The sequence below is a fragment of the Hylaeus anthracinus genome, unplaced genomic scaffold, assembly GCF_026225885.1.
Source record: "Hylaeus anthracinus isolate JK02 unplaced genomic scaffold, UHH_iyHylAnth1.0_haploid 11985, whole genome shotgun sequence".
NCBI lineage: Eukaryota > Metazoa > Arthropoda > Insecta > Hymenoptera > Colletidae > Hylaeus > Hylaeus anthracinus.
The window spans coordinates 1166677-1186759 of record NW_026534333.1 but is presented as its reverse complement, the minus strand read 5'-3'; the positions used below and the strand labels follow the sequence as shown (position 1 = coordinate 1186759).

Here is a 20083-nt window from a genome sequence, read left to right as displayed (position 1 = left end):
CCGAGTAGTTCTTGCCGCCCCGGTGTGCGATCCTTTCTTTTTTCAGGTCGTAGCAAGGAGGACAGATCGTTAACTGACCACGCAATTATGCGCGAACAGCTAGTTTCTTTGAGGTTCGAGCCTTCGAGTTTGCAGCGGGTGGTCGTTTTACGCGAAGCTTTCAAAGCGGAAATTGCTAGCTAGGGTCCTCTCAGCCTACCTCTCCCTTTGGGATCGAAGGCTGTTTCGTTCCTGGACTCCTATAGACATCGCCGCTAATCGACAGTAAAGTTGACGAGCCTAAATTCGAATGGACACAATTTTCGAAAAATCGATTTCTTCTCGTGTACTATCCCGAAGCTAGGGTGCAGTGATGTAGTCGCTGCAATTTGTTAAGAACCGATTTCTCGTACACTTTGTCGAAGGTAGGGTACAACGATACGATCGCAAATGGATCGCAAAAATTTGAAAGATATTGTAAGTTGCAAATTAATAGATATAAATTTTCAAACTGTATCCATAGGAACGATTCCTTTTAATTAGGGTTAAAAATTCACCCTTAAAAGTACCTTTCTACTACCCTAAAAATACCGACACACCGACCCTCACGATTCACGAAACCTATCGCGCAAATACGTACACTTTCAACTCGACGAACGTCTGCGATTCTATACGAAACGTTACTTGTTTAATTCGTTCTTTAAATAACATCCAGTGCCACTCGACAGCTGTAGGACTCTTCAATCTTCATGGAAGTAAAGCTTCTTTATAAACATATACATGCATCTTATTGAAAATTGTACTGCTTCATATTGAGAGGACCTTAATTGGCCACGATACGGTACGATTGCATACCATTAATATTCGTTAAAAAAAAAAAACACCAACAGTTGACAAACTGAGGAAACGTCAAGTATCGAGTTTACTCATTTTTCTGAATACACGTCTGGCGATTAATCGTCTACTTGCTTCTGTGTCGATGCTGTTGTATACACGTACAAGTGATAACAACGTTCCGTTATTAAGCAAACGTTTATATTAGTCCAATCTTGAGCTCACGTATTTTCTTCCATATCACATTCACATTTTACGTCTCAGCCTCTTGCATTAGATTCCTGTACTACCGAGGCCCATTGATCTCGCTATAGCTCGGGTACCTCGGGATCGCTTATGTAAATACGAAAGAAGGTTCATTGTCTCTAAAGTTGCTTAACGAATCGACGCAAATACCCTAACAAGTTCGGATGGAGTTGGTTAAACTTGCGAAATTTCGGTGAAAAATGTCAAATATAGAACCGTTCGAGCGCCTGTGGAGCTATTCGAAACGGTTCAGCGCCCAAGACACCTCCGTTTAAGTAGTCTCCGTGCAAGTGCAATACCGTCAGCCCTCAGCCTGTCCTATTCTACTTTGCCGCAACCGGGGACGGTCTTATTTCGCTTAGCGGAATGAATGGGAAGTACCGCAGAGTTCGGAAAATCTCGGATGGTTACGGGTCACGTCCTACCGTGTTAGCAACGAACGAGGTCGACTGCACGGAAAGCCAGCTTTGAACCGAGAAATCGTGCGGAACAGTCGGTGGCTGAAGTATGAGAATTTTTTTGGCAATAGGAAACATCCGTCTATCGAAGAATTTAGTGCATTTTTCGACGTACGAACCCGTTGGTGAAGGAAAAAGTGGAACTAGACACGAGAATTGTACTTTTTTCGATGTACTTTTGGATTATGTTTGATTCGAGTAGTACGGACCCTTCGAAGGGTAGCGGTAGAGTTATTATTTGAATGCAAAGAGAAATACAGTGCTAAACGAACGAGTCTGATTAATGAAAGGAGAAATATTCATATTTATTATGACGAGACTGTGGCGAGTGGAAGTACGGAGAAATCTGTGTGCTCGAATGCAAAACTACATAAAATAAATGTACCATTTACAAGACATGATACATGTTTATTCAATATTCTTTTACTGTATCTATGAAAACATGAATTTGCATAGACATCCGCACTCTAATTATGACCTTTGACATTTATTTGGTATTTTCATCTTTTTCCTCCGATGTATATTTCTGTGATATTATTATCCTTGTATCCGTAATATTATTGTTATAACGTATTCATGATCTGAAATTCTTGTTTGTTGCCTATTCGTGTCGTATGAATTACGTAAAAATTATGCGTCGCGCCATGAATTTTTCCGGAATGGTTATTTCGCATTTGCGCAGAATTTTATGGAGCGTAAATCAACGACTATCGACATCGCTATTATTTTACGAGCAAACGAACGAATTTTTCGGTCGCATCGTGACCATCGTTCAGGGTTATTCTTTATGGGTCGTTGCAGTAGCAAGCCTGTGCAATGATACTAGTCAGGAAACGACACGAAGTGGAACCGATATTGATTCGTCCCGCGGTATCCGCAATTCTAATTGCCCAAATCTAAGTATCTCGTTTAACGTATACTCCAAGGAGAAGCTACAATTCGCCACTGTTCCGCCACCGTTCCGCCAGTCACGATTTCGCATGTTCATCACTATTCCAGGACAAACTTCTGCTCGGTGAAAATCGATATCTTTCGAATTATGATTCTCGAGTTAAACCACCGGCGCGCAAGGTCCCCCTTTCAGCTCACGCAATACGGTTGAAACCGAATTAAAAAAAAAGAGAGAAAAAAAGAAAAAAAACAGTGGTTGCATTTATTACAATAGTAATCCAGCTAGGCTCGATAATAAATTAGCAATCGGCATTTTAAGCAAACAGGACCGAACATTTTATAGAAACTATGACACTTGACTTCTATCCAAATATTTTAAACATTTCCTCAAGTGTCGCGATATTTGCGAAATTGTCACCACTATTGGATGAGATACGATGAGATACGAGGAAAAATTTCGATTTCGATAAATTCTTAATCGAATAAAAATTAGAATTTCAATCACAAGATGGAATGTTTCGCAACGAAGAATTCTACTTTTCGACTCGATAAACGTCGCGAATAAATTACTTGCGTGCTTTTGTTTGTTGGTTGGAATACGAATAAAATTTTACCCGTTTCCCGGTTTAGATTGTCCACGAATCGACACGAGCCGACCAAATCCGCGTATTCCAGATAACAAAGACAGATTTTAGTGGGAAAATTACGAAGCCTGGGCAATAAGGCAATACAACGCTAACGCGTATTAATACCAGGACGTATTGCTAATGCACCCCGTGCCACAGCTATCGTTTACCGTCGAACCAGGCGCCGTCGCGGCGCCCGGCGTCCAGATGATATCGCGATAGCACTTTGCGCACGCACCTTTCTCGTAGCTCGAGGTATCAGCGACACACCGATAGTGGCGTGAGTGCAACATTAGTCCATTTCGTATGCAGGCTTTACCAGTTCCCATTCTACGTCATCCGCATATTCGTTTAGACCTACTTCTACTTTATTAAAGTAACACTTCAATAATTAAGGGAATATTTCAAAATAAATGAAGTAACATGTACACCAAGATGAAATTCATCGATGGAATATCATTGAATAGATAATTAATATTAATGGATAATATAGAATATCATTCAATCAATGAAATTACATATGTACAGGATGTCCAAAAACTCGGGAAGGAGCCGGAAATGGGGGGTAGCTGAGACGATTCCGAACAACAATTTCCTTTGCGAAAATGTCGGATGGGGCTTCGTTAAGGAGAAATTGTTGTTCGGAATCGCCTCAGCTACCCCCCATTTCCGGCTCCTCCGCGAGTTTTGGGACACCCTGTATATGAATGGCTTTCATTAGTCGAAGCACCCTGTGTACGTATTTTCATTTTATCCTTGCCATATATTCGTTTACATTCTTATACGCAGTGTTCACAGAAATCATGTCACTTTAAGGTCGGTTTATATTACGTTGCACGACGTAAAGTAAACGTGCGGTTTATAACATTCGATGCGTAAGCTTAATATCGAAAAATGAAATGTAGCGGTACGTGTGCCATCTGTTTATGTGGGAATATAGTGCGAGACACAGCTGCAGTTAGAATCAGATAATAAACAGTTTCTAGCGCAGCGGAGTTGGTCTAACTTCCAAAGTATAGAGTAGCGAGCAATGGCGGACAAGCTTGATACGAAGCTATCTATGGCAGAAGTAAAGCTTGATGGCGACTATAAAGACGGCCCGCGATCTCGTACTTCCTCCATTACACGTAATCACTCTTGTCGCTGTCCCCTATCTCGCTTACAATTCCGTTTCGGCGTAAATATTGACAAACATTTTTTTTTTTCCTTTTTTTTCGAACAAAGAGCACTCTTTGGATTTTACAGAGCGCTCCGTGTGTATTTAGATTTTACGTTTGCAGTTTTACGTTTTGTGGACTATTAGTAGAAGAGGACAAATAAAACTGTATATCAAGCACCACACAGGGTGCTTCGACTAATGAAAGCCATTCAATTAATATTAACGTTCCGTAAAGCGATTAAACCGTTTGACATGTAATGTCGTTGATTGAATAATATTCTATAAATGAATTATACTCTGTATATAATATCATCCATTTAACGATATTCCATCAATTAATTTCATCTTGGTATGTAACATGTTACTTCATGTATTTTGAAATATTCCATAAATTATTATTCACTTTGACTGTCCAATTGCAATCCCGCTGCTAAATCCTGTATATATTAAGTCTAAAATATAAATACAGACAGGGCCTTGGTAAATTTTCATCGAGCCTTCTACGGCCTTAGTAAATTTTCATCGAAAAATTTTCATTCATTTTCTATCCTCGGACCTTCGTGTCGCGTCACAATGCGTACATTATTGAGAGAGAATATCGTCCCGTGTCCTTAAATCCACCCAGAAATCCTTCTTTAAGGAACGTCTGTAATAAATGCATTACACCGAAGAAACCAGGTCTACGTGTGCCCTCGTTTGACAAACGGGATAACACTTCGGTAAAATACATACGAATTTATTTATTTCTACAGCACGTTCCGCGAGCTGAAAAATAGAATTATCCTTCAAATACTCTCCTCGGCTGTATCGATCTCACAAGACGAACACGCTTTTACTGCCGTACGATACGCGTTCTTTTGTTAGAGATATCGCGGAAGTCGGAGTCGAGCAAAATTCTCATCTAGATGGAAATATCGAATAACGAATAAAAGATAGGTAACTATGGATTCATAGGTTCATGGATTAGTCGTCGAATACCGATCAGGATTTGAATTATAGAATGAAATATTTTGCCAGATGAGCAAACGAACATTTTGTTGCTGCGCTTGACATGCACTGACGATTGAAAAAAAGAGTCCGCTACTTTTCCAAATGGAGTTTCAAAAAATTTTGAACAAAAAAGATGCTTAGAAGGAAGTTTCAGCGTGAACGAGGTAAAGTTCCCTTGCGATCGTACTGAATGAAATTTAGCCACTACACGGAATGAGGAAAGCATTCATTATGGATGTGATGTAAGTCCACGATCGCGTATGGTCTCATGTTCCTTGACCCACAACGGCAATAAATTATAAGAACACGATGGAGTCGTCGTTGTGCGTACCACCTCTACATCGCGATTATTTCAAAACCTTTCACAGTTGGCTATAATATAACGACCACTAAAAACACACCTACTCGAATTAATGTACAACTCGATAAACGGATGAATTGTGATTAAATTAAAATATCGTGTAGACAACATAAAATTAATGGAATTTTAGTCTTTGTTTTTGTTTTTATCGTGTACGAAAATATAGACGCGCATATTCGAGTATAAGTGTGTATGTATGAACGTATGTATGAACGTATGTATAATATATTGACCTTTGTTTTGTTTCATATCTCAGATGTTATCGGACTGTTGTTTCAGACGAAATTTGGGTTGCTGATTAATACATGCAAGCCATTGATACCATTTAAATACAAAAAAAAAAAAAAAGAAAAATGTGCGTTTATTCATTTCTGATGTATCAGAAAATCATTAATCTTCGATCCAACAATTTCTACGAAGCATATCGAGTTTTATTTACGGATTAAATGTAACTAACTCCGTTTGATCAAAAATTACGAGACAAATATTGAACCAGGGAATGGCATATCCAGTTTCGTCGCGTACGTTCGGAGAAAATGTCAATTACTCGACGTGGACAAGCCTCTACAAATGGATCCAGCTTCGATTAGATTAAAAGCTTTGACAATTAACATTCCGGGTACCACGCGCGCCAAATAGAGTCCCAGTAAATATATCCGAGCGATTACTAGCCAGCAATCGGCGTTCCCATAGATAACGCAAGTTCTGATTGGGACGGCAATTGGCGAGTCCAGTTGCTCGCGCATTAAAAGCTGGAAAATTGGATAATTCCTGGAGACCAATACCAGGGAAAGTTTAGTAACAACACTGCCAACATTTCACGGTTCGTTTGGCCGTTTTGGTGGGGGCGTGATTCTAAATCGTCGTCGTTGGCGCATTCTAGATGAAAAGGGAGCAGCAAGTTCGTCTTCCCGGTCTTGAATACGATCGTATTCGAGTAGACGGCTATTATGCGCTGACAATGCAGTAATCAAGCTGGGGGTCTCTGGCTGGGTAAAAAAGGATTGCTTCCTTGACTTTGCCAAACGGCCGTCACCGCCTTCGCAGCGTCAACCAGACCCCTTAAAATTCTTTAACGCCCCGACGGTCTGTTGAACTTTCGAGCGTACACTCGGGAGGCGTTAATTACACGTCGGGTGTAGAAAAAAAGGAAGGAAGAAGAAAAAAAAATATGAAGTGCCGTAATCATGGCGTTTTTCGCGCAGCTACTAGGTCGGGATCGGGCGAAACGGTTTAATATCGTTTAAAAGTAAACATCGTTGGAGAAGCGAAGAATGATCATTGGACGAATAGCGGGTAGCCGTCTTTGCAATTTAGGACAGGTAATTTCCGTCTCGATCCGATCGATCGACTTGCAAATTCCTTCGGAAAATAAAGGAAAACAAAAGACCGTCAGATTATACCATATGCCATGGAATATGCCATTGTGTTTGTATTTGATAAAAGAAACTGCAGAAGTTTCGTAGCGACGATATAATGACACGAAAGAGAGAGCAATTACGCTCGAGAGGTACGTTTCGCGTGTTAATTCGAACAGCAGAACAATAAGTGGCACGAACTCGTCGGAAAACCTGTTACTGTAACCTATAGCGCAAGTAATACGCAACGGTTCCACTGCGTGTATCTAATGCTCCATGGAATTTGATCAATTTAATAAGTAAACCTGTATTGATATCTATTAATACAATTAATATTAATAGAATAAAATCGATACGAAAATGAGTTCAGTGAAACTGTGCGGATAATATGGTTATTGATTTGCAGCGAATAAGAAATTACTCTATACTTGAACAAAAATTAACGAGTTGACAAAAGTAGAAAGATTCTAATAAAAAAAAAAAAAAAAGAAGGGTTGGGGGGGAAAGATAGGTTGACCTACGCTTACTTTGTTATTTATTTATGCCGGTGATGGCAATTTTGGAGCATTAGAGAAAGTACCAGTCGTTGGCTCGAGTAACTCAACCGAATATGGCGGTCGTCTGTAAAACGAAAAATCCGGATACAGCCTTGAACGGCCAATCAAGTTTGATTCGACTGTAATGTTAACGATGGTGCAATGCAGCACAATTCTTCGGAACGCTATAACTCTCGAGAGATAGCCGCGCAACGACTAACAATCGACTCGTTACACTTCATTCCGAAATCTCATAAACTTCAAAGGACACGCATTGACGTATGGCGCCGAGTGCGCTTCTAAAACATAGATAACAATTCGGAACAACGTTACTTAAATTAACACCAAGCCTACGGAATTATACACAATTGTTTCATCCATTATTGAATTTAGTTTCGCGTGAAATATTTGTTGCGTTTGATCGAAAAAAAAGCGTCTCTAGGACCAGTCGTTCGTTCGATCGCGGTAGAAATAATTACGAACGAACGTCGGTAGATTTAGTGTCAATACGTCGCTACTGCTGAATCCTAATTGCAAGTCATCCGCGAGAATAATACGCCTCTCGCGTACACCTAACAGGATCGATACCAGAAATACTGAAATTTCGCAGGATCTCCGAAACGTTTCATTTTTCCTTGCTACGTACGCGACTTTTTAACCCGTCCAAATTAGTTTAATTAAACAAAACGAGCGGAAAGAAAGGCTCGCATCGCGAAGTACCCAAGGCCCGCGTATAAAAGCTTTCGCGCATCTGTTCGTAATGAATGGCTCGTCGATGCGCGAAGTTTCCAGCGGAATTAGCTTCGTAGCCGACTGCAAACATCAACGAATGGAGTCGTAAAATGTAAATATACGTAGCACCTGCGCCGGGAACCGCGAAAACCAGAGCGAAACCCTTCGTCATAGGCGGGGGCGACGGAGGATCGGGTGAGCGCGTCGGATGATATATTTGCTCAGACCGTAGGGGTGAATTACGGTCGGGGTTGCGGGGATGTGTATCCGTCGTAAGGCTCGAAGGCGATTTATCGGTTGAAATTCGATACGCGATCGCGTTCCCTTGTTTGAACTATTCGTACGGTCAGAAACGGAAATTCGAAGCTCCCGCGACGATCGTCGGTGTTGTTTCATCCCCTTGGCCGACTCCGCAATTTCTTCCGACACGAATTCCTATATCACGACGCTGGCGAATGGCTGCTTCGCGACTCGTATAAATTTCCGTGGACACATTGAACGGATACGCGTATCGCGGATAGTGATTTGTAGTCTGCGGATCTTTATGCGAGATAAAATCTTTGCGAACGTACCAACAAACACCGAACCTAAATAGGAATTTACTTTACTCCGCGAGTATTATAATATGAACTTTACTTTCGATATTTTTATACTATTCACTACTACGTCCATTCTATAGTTTCTCGTACGTTTAGATTTCCAGTAAATGCATAAAAATCCGCAGTCTAGCGATTGGAACGATAAGCTACGTTGTATAAATGTATCGACTACGGATGACGAAGGGTAGGTGGTATTTTTATAATTTTGGTTATTTTTGAATTATTTTTGCGAAGTAACCTTAGCCAAGGGTAGATTTAAGGGTAGAATATTGTTCCATCGATATTTAATACGTTCTTTCCTTCAATTTCCGATACTTGATGTATTTAACGACACCAAAGTCGAGAAACATATTTTCAAAATCGTTGTCTATTAGTTACGATATGATAATATAGGAGTCAAAAAATAAGGCGTATACATTCGACGCCTTATTATGTCGAATATATGGGACGTATGTACTATAATGATATCTATGAAAACAATAAAAACACTAATAAAAATAATAATTTACAGGGGAATGAAAATGAGATAAAATTGTAATAAAAGGAACGAGAATCTCGACTCTGAAATTTGTCATAGAACCAACTTCTTCAAATTTTATCTCGTCGATTGATGTTTCGTTTTGCGTTGATTGTTGCAGACTTAAGTGGAAGAGGGACGAAGAAATTCGGCGACCATTGCGTGGAGGATCTCGAATGCGGTTTCGCGGGCTCGTACTGCGAGCCGAAGAAAAGCAAGTGCGCTTGCAAGGAGGAATTCGAGGCTACGAATCACATCGACAAATGTGGACAGCGTAAGTTAGTATATTTTCAAACGCGACGGAACCCAAGGATCTCGTATATTTTTCTATATGCGGACGAAGCACAGATACGTAAATCAAACTACATTTTCTCTTCCCACGTCTCGTGATTTTCTCTGTTTTATTTGTTATATCTTATACAGACAGCCAATCTCGCAAGTATATTCCTACCGTGTGTCTAGAAACTTGTTTGAATTAACATTTTAATCGCGTGCTTATTATAGACAAGTTCTACCACTTTCGAAGACAACTTTTTACGTAACTATATATTAATCATTTATTTGAAAATCATCGTTTAATTTAGACACTCTAATAGACGCAGAGGGTACGAGTGTTTATGGAACTGACTATATTTATGCACTTCTACGTATACTCGTATATTTACACCCGGCATAAATGCATAATGCATCCGCACTCCGAAGGATTAAGTTAAATCTGCAGTATTTGCCCGATAAAATCGACTAACCCGTGACTCCCTTGTCGAATTTATCGTGTACACTCGGTCTAGGGGGAAGAGCGAGAGAAACTCTGTTAAATAATAAAATGAACAACGATAAAACGCAGGGACAGAGGTCGTTTTACATCTTTCGGGAGGCTTCGGCCAAGTCACGTCCGAGGATCGAAATTTCTCCCTCTACTGCGGCCGACTTTTACGATCGGGATGATATGAAAGTCGGAGGGTGGCTGCTTATAGCTTTCTCTCGTAGAATCGAAACGAGGCTCCATGCTTTTATTGGTCTCGGGGCGTCGGAGGCGTCATGAGGAATGATAAACGCTAGAACAGCGAATTCAGCGAATCGGATTATACTTTCCGTACTGACGGAATGGTCGTAATTAAATTCTCTTTTACGAACGTCCGCGTGATTTTTTTTTTTAGTAAATTCATGGCGCTCGTTGAGGTCGGATCGAATCACGTTACGGGACGATTGAAATTTTGTCCAAAAGTAGGGAATTATTTGGGTATTTATTTTGCGGATCGAATACAAAGCAATAAAACGTTCAAATAATGTGCAACTTTCTTCTGTACGAGTCTCGACGCATCGATGCTCGATTGACAATGAAGAACTACGCAAGATCGCGTAACATCTAGCAGGACATTACAGCTCGATCAGTGCTAAGCCACTCCTCTAATTCCAGGCTCATGGTCGATATATCGAGAACAGTGCGGGTAGATAATCAGTCGATCAGGTTCGCCGCGACAACCCTCAATCTCCACCATGGTCCGCGATATTACCGATGCTAACCTATTTTGTCTAAAATTTCATACCATTCCAAACGAGACGCGGCGGGACGATCCCCGTTGCCTGAATTATTCGAATCAAAAACGTTCCCTTCGCTAAACTTCTTTAATCTCAATTCTACGATCGTAGAAAACGTTTTCATTCGTTTCATTTATGTATCTTGTTCCAGTTTGAGGTGTACACTTATTCGTTCAGTTGCCCGTACAACTTACTAGTTTAAAATTAATATTCTCAAAAGTTTAAATCGACCTCTAAAATTTCCCAAGTTTTGTCTCGTGTACTCGTTACGAATAATGTGTCTCGACATTCTTTTGAAATCCATCTCAGCGTACGTAAACGATTCTTTCCGTTTGACAGATGCCACGGAAGCATCGGTGATTTTTTAAAGAAATTTGTACGCCTCAAACTGGGACAATGGAAGCCGGGATCAGGGGACGTTTCTCGATAAGGTCTTTGAACAGTTTTAAATGACGGAACGGTATCGATTACGGGAAAACAACGGAACTCTTCGACAGGGCCGATATTAAGACGTATGGTCTAGCGTCTGTCGGGCCGCGGCGAGATAAACTCGACAGAGAAATGAAGAAGTCGACCTCGGGATGAAAGAGAGGAAACTGTGACAGATTCCGTAAGAACGGTGCCAAAGTATTAACCGAGAGATCTTACGATATTCTTGACCTCCGTATCGAAATAATTAAAAATAAATTTGAAAACAGATCAAACGGAAACAATTCTGAGAATTGCAAAAGGTATCGATTCGCGTAGCGTACTCGCGAAATGGAAAATGTTCGTCGTGGGAAGCGACGACCCTCTTTCCTTAATTTACAAGTCCACGCGGCGAGATGTGTACAACCATGTCCGAGGGAACCGAGAACAAAATCCTAGGGTTGAAATTTCATTCGGTGCTTCGGGATCGAAAAGTCCGATTGAACCCGATGCAACCGTTGAATATGAATGACGCTGAAATTGAGCTTACTAGAAGAGGGTCACGTCTACGAGGGTCTCGTCGATTTCGATAGATTTCTTCTTAGCATCTCCTTACAATCTTTTCGTACAGAAACTATACATCAACAATTTCTTGACGTAAGAATCAATGAGTAAACGCAACAATAGGTATCTCTAAAATTACTTTTCTCGACGCGAATAGCTGTTCGCATGCATAACCACGCCTTCAACTTAATTACTCTTTCGCTTTGTAAGAATCTGTGTCGGGACTATCGGATTTCAAATTAAGATGTAAATGTAACATAAAAAAGAACTCGAAGATTGTAGCGTGCAGTCACGTTCCTAGCGAACCGTGACAGTAATAGTAATCCCTAGCGACCTTGACCGGTAGATTGCTTCTACTGCAAATTTAATCAATCAATAAAAATAAAAATAAAAACTCATCCATCTTTCGAGCATCGTTCGACGATCTCAGCCTACGTAGGAATTCGATTCGTCTCCCGACTAACTCTGTGCAACGACTTCGATAGAATCGCGCTTCGTATGGGGAAACTTGAACAGAAAAAAGAAAACAACAAACAAAGAAACAAAGAACCGTCTCGAATACAACGACGAGAGGCGCGAGTTGCCGTTAATGGTTTTTGTTTTGCAGCGGCGAACGTGAACGAGTCGTGCTTTTTTAACGAGCAATGCGAGGCGAAGGTGAGCCAAACGGAGTGCAGAGACGGACGTTGCATTTGCATCTTCGAGAAGATCCCTGTAACACAGCCGGACGGCCTGACAGTATGCGTCGGTAAGGAGAAGAGGGACGACGGCGCGAGATAGGGGAGCAAGTTCCGCGTCGCACTTTTTAATGAGATTCCGCACTCGTCCCGGGATGCACGGCTCGCGGTGAGAGTGAGACGTTTCCGAGTTAATGGAATTCCGGCCTACGATTTCGCGGAGTTCATTAATTCGTCAGCTGTCTTCGTTGCGATCAATTAAGACGCACCGCTGAACTTCGCCCAAACGACGGCGGAACCCGATTTAACGGTTAAAAACTGCTAAATTTATAGTTAACTCTTGTTTTGGACACATGCGAAGGACCGTAACATTGATGCACGTTGCAACTGATGACTTTTACTGACTTTTACTGACTTTTACTGACTTTTACGATCATCCACGCGTTAACATCGATGGACGAATTGTACGTGTCTTTGGAGACATTTAAAAAAGAGAATACTAGTCTAAAAATCCTTTTCCATTTTTTTAATCCAAGGTTTCATTGTCAAGATACGAGCAATCAATGTTTTTGCAGGCACGAACGCCTGGTCAAGTGTCTCGCAAGTCGATAGGCGGCAGCGAACAGCTGACTGGGACGCGAATGACGCGCGCCGTAGGTCGCGCTAACGAACTTTCATCGCTTTTATTATACAACTAACGAACCTTCGGATTGCAAAGTGATGCAAGATCTTTCGATTTCTTTTTACACGAGGAATCGACCGTGAAAAAGTCTCACATTTCTGTCGTTAATCTCCGTATCGAGATTAACGAACTACGTGGAGCTACTCCATAAAATATGAAAGATTTTTATTGAACAAGTATTTCGCATGGAGAGAATTCCGGGCAAATGCGATCAAAACACGTACGCTTTCACCTTAAACTGTGCATCCCGTGAATTTTGAAAAGATACTAGCGAAAATGTTGAATCACGTATTGGAATTTGTAGTATCGATATCTCTACGATACGATATCCCTTTGGATACGAGATTTCGAATAAATGATCGCTTGCCGTGAAGAATACGGTAATTGTTATGTACGCCATTGAGTCTATTAGTCTGAGGCGTTGATATATACTGTTTCAGCCGAGCAGAAGGAGGAACCCAATCTCCAATACGTCGACCCAACGATGATTGGTGTTCTTGTCGGTATGGCTCTCATGTTCATCATCATCTGCGTCGTTCTTAGGCTTTTCAGCAAGTAAGCCAACCATTTGCATATCTTCCACGGTGACTCTTCGCCTTACCGATTCTCGTAACGGGAGTTTACGACCTACTTCTCATGGAAATTGCACTCGAAAATCGACGTTTAATGTCACGTGCCTAATGTGAATTTAATGTTGTTTTTTGAATATGAATCTTCCTTTCCCCGGATCCTATTCTAGCAACTGATCTATCCAGTCCTCATCTAGCATTCCGAAACGCCTTTCCTTTTAGAAATAATTTAGCCATAACTAAAGGCTGCAAATAGAGGAGACTGTGTAAGCGAAAACTCAACTTTCCAAGAAAACAATTTTCTGATTCTGATAGAATTCCAATTCTAATCAGTTATTTTGTCGAATAACTGTTCTTCGTCATCCTGGGTTTCTATCTCAAAGTATCATGACCTCTTTCAAATGAATATTGCAATACACACGGATCGATCAAATAGAAACAAACCGTCTTAATATACAAAGATATATGTATGTTTACTATTTTTGATGGCTCAATCTGTGTGTCAACGTTCATAATAACTAGAGAATATCAATTAAAGAACGTTCCTTATCAGTCCCATCGTTAGCTAAGCTCTACCAACTGACGTATCTATCCATCTATCCGGCCCTTCAGCCTAACGTTCCAAACCGACGACAATCTACAACAAACAAACATCAGCAGACTTCATTCTTCTTGAACGTGTTTCAGAGCTCGCTGGCGCGAGAATCGCACCATCTTTAATACACCGAACGCTCGTCTGATGAACGTGTCCTTGCTGAGGGAGAACAAACTTTTGCACCCGCAAGAGAGACGTGGATCAAGGGCGAGCGTACGGGTTCCCTCGAGGCAACCCTCGATGGCCTCCTTACGCGCCCACTCGCCAAACGCCTCGCAAGGTGCGAAACACTCTCAGCACTCACAGCACAGAGTGAGCCGTACGGGTTTTTATTCATTCACTTACTAAGCAAGCAACTTGTTATACAGTGTCCTGTTGAAACGAAGCAAGCGACTCTTTTACGCGCCGGTATATCGGGTGTTCGATGGAAATCGAGCCGCCTCAACGTGTTTGCCGAACACCATAATGTAATATGCATAATGCATACAATCGACGATATTATTTTTTTATTATATTTTTATCGACAACTATCCGATTCTCCTTTTCCCTGACTAGTCTCAGAATTTGATACAACAGTTCTCCGCGAATTACCAACCCCATTTCGACTCATCTTCAATAAAAGAATCTTGCTATCCGACCCCAACTTACATTCGCGGTTATAGGAGCGTTCTATGGTGGTTTCGAAGCGGTAACCATGTGTGTTCCATTAAATATTCAAGGTAAACACGTGTTCGCGAAGTAGAAAATACTGTTAGCTACCATCCGATTGTTGATTCGGGAACAGCTTACTGTTTGAGACACTCGTAATCGAGGAGTGAGATAAAAGTACCAGTAGTTGACCATCGGACAAAATATTTGTCAAAGAAACTGACATAATGTGTACTAAAGTTAGTGGTTTTTGTTTTAAGTACGTGCTGTAGTCATCAAAATAAGCACTGAAGTATGTTGGTATACGTGAACCTAGAAATCTGTAGTTTTCTAGTTATAAGGGAAAATTTTATTCGTTGCAGCAACTATTCTAAGTGTTTTCCTCTCATTTTGATGAATACCTAGCTACGTGTACTTAATCAAATTTATGAACACTCAAGAGCGCATATTGCACTTGTGAAAATAAGGAAGAAAGTTTCTTCTCTGATTCCCATTACTGTAAAAGCATCAGCAAAAATGTATCGAAACTAATGGAAGTAATTTCAACACTCTACTTTAATGAAATTTGATTTTCCAAGTAGCTTGAGAACTATTCATTCTAAGATTCGTGTATATATTATTTTTATTTCTCATGCAAAGATCACATTGTACAATTCCGTTTCAATATTTCTTTCTCATATTATCGGACAAAAACTCACCGGATACGCTTCATGCGAATGCTACCGATGGCCAAAATATTCACTCACTGATACCTGCCGACATCAAGAATCGTTGTCCACTTGATCATCTTTCCATTCACTGATTGACTGTGTTACCCTATTACAGAAAACATGTTAAAAAGTGAGAAACAATATCGAACACACCGGCCAACAAAAATACTAGTACTTTTCACGCAAGAAAGTTAGATAGACAGATATGAGGAGACGTGTAATTCAAAGTTATCACTATAAGGGACTTTCCAAGAAGGACTTTAGGATTTTGTTCATCGATAACAAAATACACCTGTCGGCATAGTTATGGCGGACACTTAAACATCATCTTTCACGTAAATTGTAATAACATGTGCTTTCAATTGCAATAAAAAAAATCAGGTTGCACATCATTTCTGTTTTATTGAAAGACAAGATCTTGAAGTCGAAATTAAAATTCAAAAATAAAAAATATTTATTTCAATGTCTGATGGGTTTTATTGGTTTTATTCAATATTGTCTCTTTTAGTAAAGATTTTTAGTAATAAGAAGAGAGCGAATAAATTTTGATTTATAAGGGTGCAAAGTTGTATAACGTGACTGTATCACCTAATATACCTTACTTAATCTAGTCTTACATTTCTTTCTTCTTTATACTTATTTAACTCTTACTTTTCATTACTTTGTATTTGCGCATGCTTGCATAATTCTGATCCTCTTATTATAGCTCGGGATTGCTAAACCCGTACTGTAGCTACGATTTAACATAACTACAGCCCCCGAGGGCTAATAAGAAAATGAATACGGTATAAAAATAGAAAGAAGCTACTTTAAATCATAACTAGATCGTTCCCAATCAACTTCTACGTTTTAAATTCTAAACCTCCAATTTGTGTTCATTTTTGTTCAGACTTCGACGATTGGTACATGGTTAATTACTGGAATTTTTATCTCGGTAGAACAGTAGAATAGCTTTCACGTTTAATTACGATGAGACGAGAGAGATTCGACTTTGTTCGACGTTGAGAAATGTTGAACGATGACGTTCGTCGTAAAGATCCGCGCCCCTTTGTAACGAAACCGTTGTAATTGGCAGATGTCGATTAACCGAAGAGGATACTCCTCGGGCTGATTAGCCGTCACCAAAAATACCTCTTCTTCCAGTAATATCGATTTCCGTAGAACATCCCATATATGTATAATATAGATACGAGTACATAAAGTAGGTGACTACCTACTCTTGCCTACTATCTATTACTTTAGAATCCTCCTATTAAACGCAGAATCCTTCTGAACTTCTCGCATGCACAATTGCCTGCCAAGAGGGTAGATACATAACTGCTGATACTTTCTATTCGAGTGTGCATCGAGATTGATGTGTTACATTTGGATGCATCGTTGTGACCGAATATTTTACGGTGTCCGAGGAATAATAACGATTTCGGCCTTCGGCAATTATGAATCTTGGTATAACAACGAAATTCAGATATCAGAAATTAAACTAGATATTCCGTTACACTCTGGCCAAAGGAATCACGAATTATGCAGAAACTCATAAATCTATACCGACGACGCGTACGAAAATGGAGGTAGGGAAATGGTGCCAAAATAAAATTAGAGAACGTTTAGATTCGTTGGATAAGCTGTTAATTGGAAAGGTTCCCTGGTGCCAGAGAAATTACCAGACGATGTATAAACGAGTTTTTTGGAATAGAATATGGAAGAGATCGAACAGGGATAAATACTTGTAATCCTTAATAATAATTCACGAACGAAACTTATATCTCCAAGAGAATTTAAACGGTATTCGCAGATGATTCGATTGAAACGAACAAACGTCTGAACGATACGGCGATGCAAATAGCATAAATAAGGTTCCTTAAAGTGTCGCCAGAACGATGCATCCTAAACGCCATAATCATGTTTCTCTTTTAACGGATTTTGACTCTCTTTGCAGTCGACCATCTATAGCAGTAGTCTGTTTAATGATCCCGTCTGTGACCGTTAAATCTTGATTATCATGTACTGTGGACCCATGGGGTGCTCTATTGTAAAAAAAAAACTTTTCAAATTGACGCGTCCTTCGAAGAGGGTAAGTTTCGCCTTCTAGCGAAGTCAATATTCTAGTGTTTATTTACGGTGTATCGTAGCGTATTGTGTGTGCTCTGTACATATCGCTCCGTTATGGTACTTACCCTCTTTCGGATACGTCAGAACTTCGAGCCTAGAGTTTTTTTTTTTTTTTTTTTTTTTTCACAAACCTTCGAGCCTGTGAGTTCTACCGATAGACCAGAGTTTCCTCTACCTAGCGTCTTCGAGGATCACGACTATAGTTGCTTGCTACAGTAAAAGATCGTTGCTTGCGTACAGACGAATTTCATCGTAGAGATCGCGATCGAAGGGCAATATAGATCGTACATAGATCATTGGCGAGGCATAGATGTAATTCGTTCAGCGAAACGGTTAGATGAAATTGGGAAGGGGCTAAGAAAACGCGAGGAAGACGACTTGGACGGTCTTGGACCAGTCGTTCGTGCGCTTTTAGACTCGCGTGTTTTCTTCGAGTCATCTTCAGGATCGACCCGAGACAGTAAAATTATTACAACTATCTTTTTACCCAATCGTCTCTTCGCGAGTGCCGAATACAAAGATTTCTTCGTGCGAATTTGAAATGTAAATAAAAAAAGCTCCTGCTTTTCCCCGTAACGATCGCTCAGCAAGAATCGCTGCGTACTGAAAGATTAGTCCCGTTTCTTTACACGGGACCACCGCGAAGAAGAAGACTCGGGACAAACGAGTCGAAACGCGAACGTCTCGCTTCCCCAAGACAGTTCAGATTCTTTTTCCTCGTATATTTATACACGACGACCGCGTCGAACGCGATGCAACGCTTCGCGATTGTCGAAGCAAAGTCGGGGCAATATTTTCTTTCATTTACTTTTCTTCTGTTCGTTTTTATTTCCTCCGGTTAGTAGCGACGAAAAAAAACATGTTAGCATAGTGCGCGATTTCGACGAGTCGCGGCGGCCAGCAATGGACGGCCGCGCTCTCGGATACGTTTACATTATCGCACGGAGTTCTGAAGTAGTTACGTTCGAAGGGACCAGTTCGCATTTTAAAGGAATGCAACTCGGTCGATTGACTCGGTTTACACGGTAAGGTACATCCATTGATCGAGCTCACCGGAAATGAATAACAAGTCGTGCACGTAACCTTCGTCGAGTATCGCCTCCTCATTAACGGGTCCTCGTTACGCTCGGCTCGCGTTATATCATTTGTCGGTGAACTCGATCGCCGGAGTGTTCGTACACCTTTGGAGTTTCGAGTTTTCAAGCACTTCTAGAATTAGGTAATTGCATGCGCGTGCACATACAGTGGCGGTTTGATACGCGATACTTGAGGGGTTACATATTCTTGCATGCCAATTGTAAGAAGAAACGTGCAAGAAGAACACTGAATGCTTTGTCGCTGAAGGGGGAAGAAATGGTTGCTGTTGTCGTTATCCGTAGCCATATTTTGCGCGCGAAGCACAATCACGTTTCACTGAACGGAGTATCAACACCGGGAAAAATTCATGGGAGCGTAGAACGAGAGAGAAGTAAAAAGCAAAGGGACTTTTGTAATTGATCGCAGTGAAAATTTGTAATTTGTCTTCAATATCAATTCATTTCTTGTCTTATTTCTCATTAGTAACGTCGACATCGTGTATCTTGAATTTGTTTAAGTATCTTTGTTGAATCGGGATGCGTAACGGTCAATTTATTGAAATCTATCGATTCCAATTGAAGGATATATCGAGACCATATTAAGCTACAAAAGATATCAATGATCTTAACAGAAATAAATTATATTCGTCATTGAACGTTAAATGTTTGAAAGAAAGACGTTATCCTGTTTTCGACCAAATGTTTGTAATCATCTTTAAAACCTTCGAAACAGAACGACCCACGGTAAAAAGTAAAAAAAAAAAAAACCTTGTAAATTATATACCGAGGAACTCTCAAACGAAACGAGTTTAAAACGAAACTAATCAAATTACACGTGATGATTATATATACACTTATCGAGCCATAAGTGTATACGTATTATACACAGAGCGAGCTTATTTAGTGCATTGTGCACGATGATTAACGTCACGTACACGCTAGCCTAAGAACGAGGACTATGTAAAAATTTCTGAAGAATTCGATACTCGCGAAGTTTCATCATAAAACATAATACCCCGGGGAGTTATACGCCATTAACGTCGCGGAGGATCCTCTTTCCTACATGCGAGGGGGATGTGGCGAGAAATTATAAAGTGCAGGAATTATTAAACGGGAGAACAAATTAGATCACGTTTTGGAATGAAATTAAAGCGACGAGGGTACGGCGTTCGAGAGGTACCGAAATCATAACGTAACAGAATTTGAACCCTTTAACGATA

The 20083-nt window shown here is 40.5% G+C and overlaps 1 protein-coding gene across 5 annotated transcripts in view; it reads left to right on the top strand.

Annotated features, from left to right (window-relative positions):
- LOC128887027 (uncharacterized) overlaps positions 1–20083 on the top strand; it is a 46373-nt gene that overhangs the window by 21227 nt on the left and 5063 nt on the right. For 2 of the 5 annotated variants that reach the window (XR_008459953.1, XM_054142450.1), the window contains exons 2-5: positions 9408–9560; positions 12405–12545; positions 13597–13711; positions 14413–14600. Coding sequence is in view for 2 of the 5 variants with exons in the window: in XM_054142450.1 (XP_053998425.1) it covers positions 9408–9560; positions 12405–12545; positions 13597–13711; positions 14413–14600 (597 nt within the window). In the remaining 3 variants the exon portion in view is untranslated. Of the gene's footprint in view, positions 1–9407; positions 9561–12404; positions 12546–13596; positions 13712–14412; positions 14640–17614; positions 17750–20083 lie in introns of all 5 variants that reach the window. The other 3 variants (XR_008459954.1, XR_008459952.1, XM_054142449.1) reach the window with 3 other exon arrangements.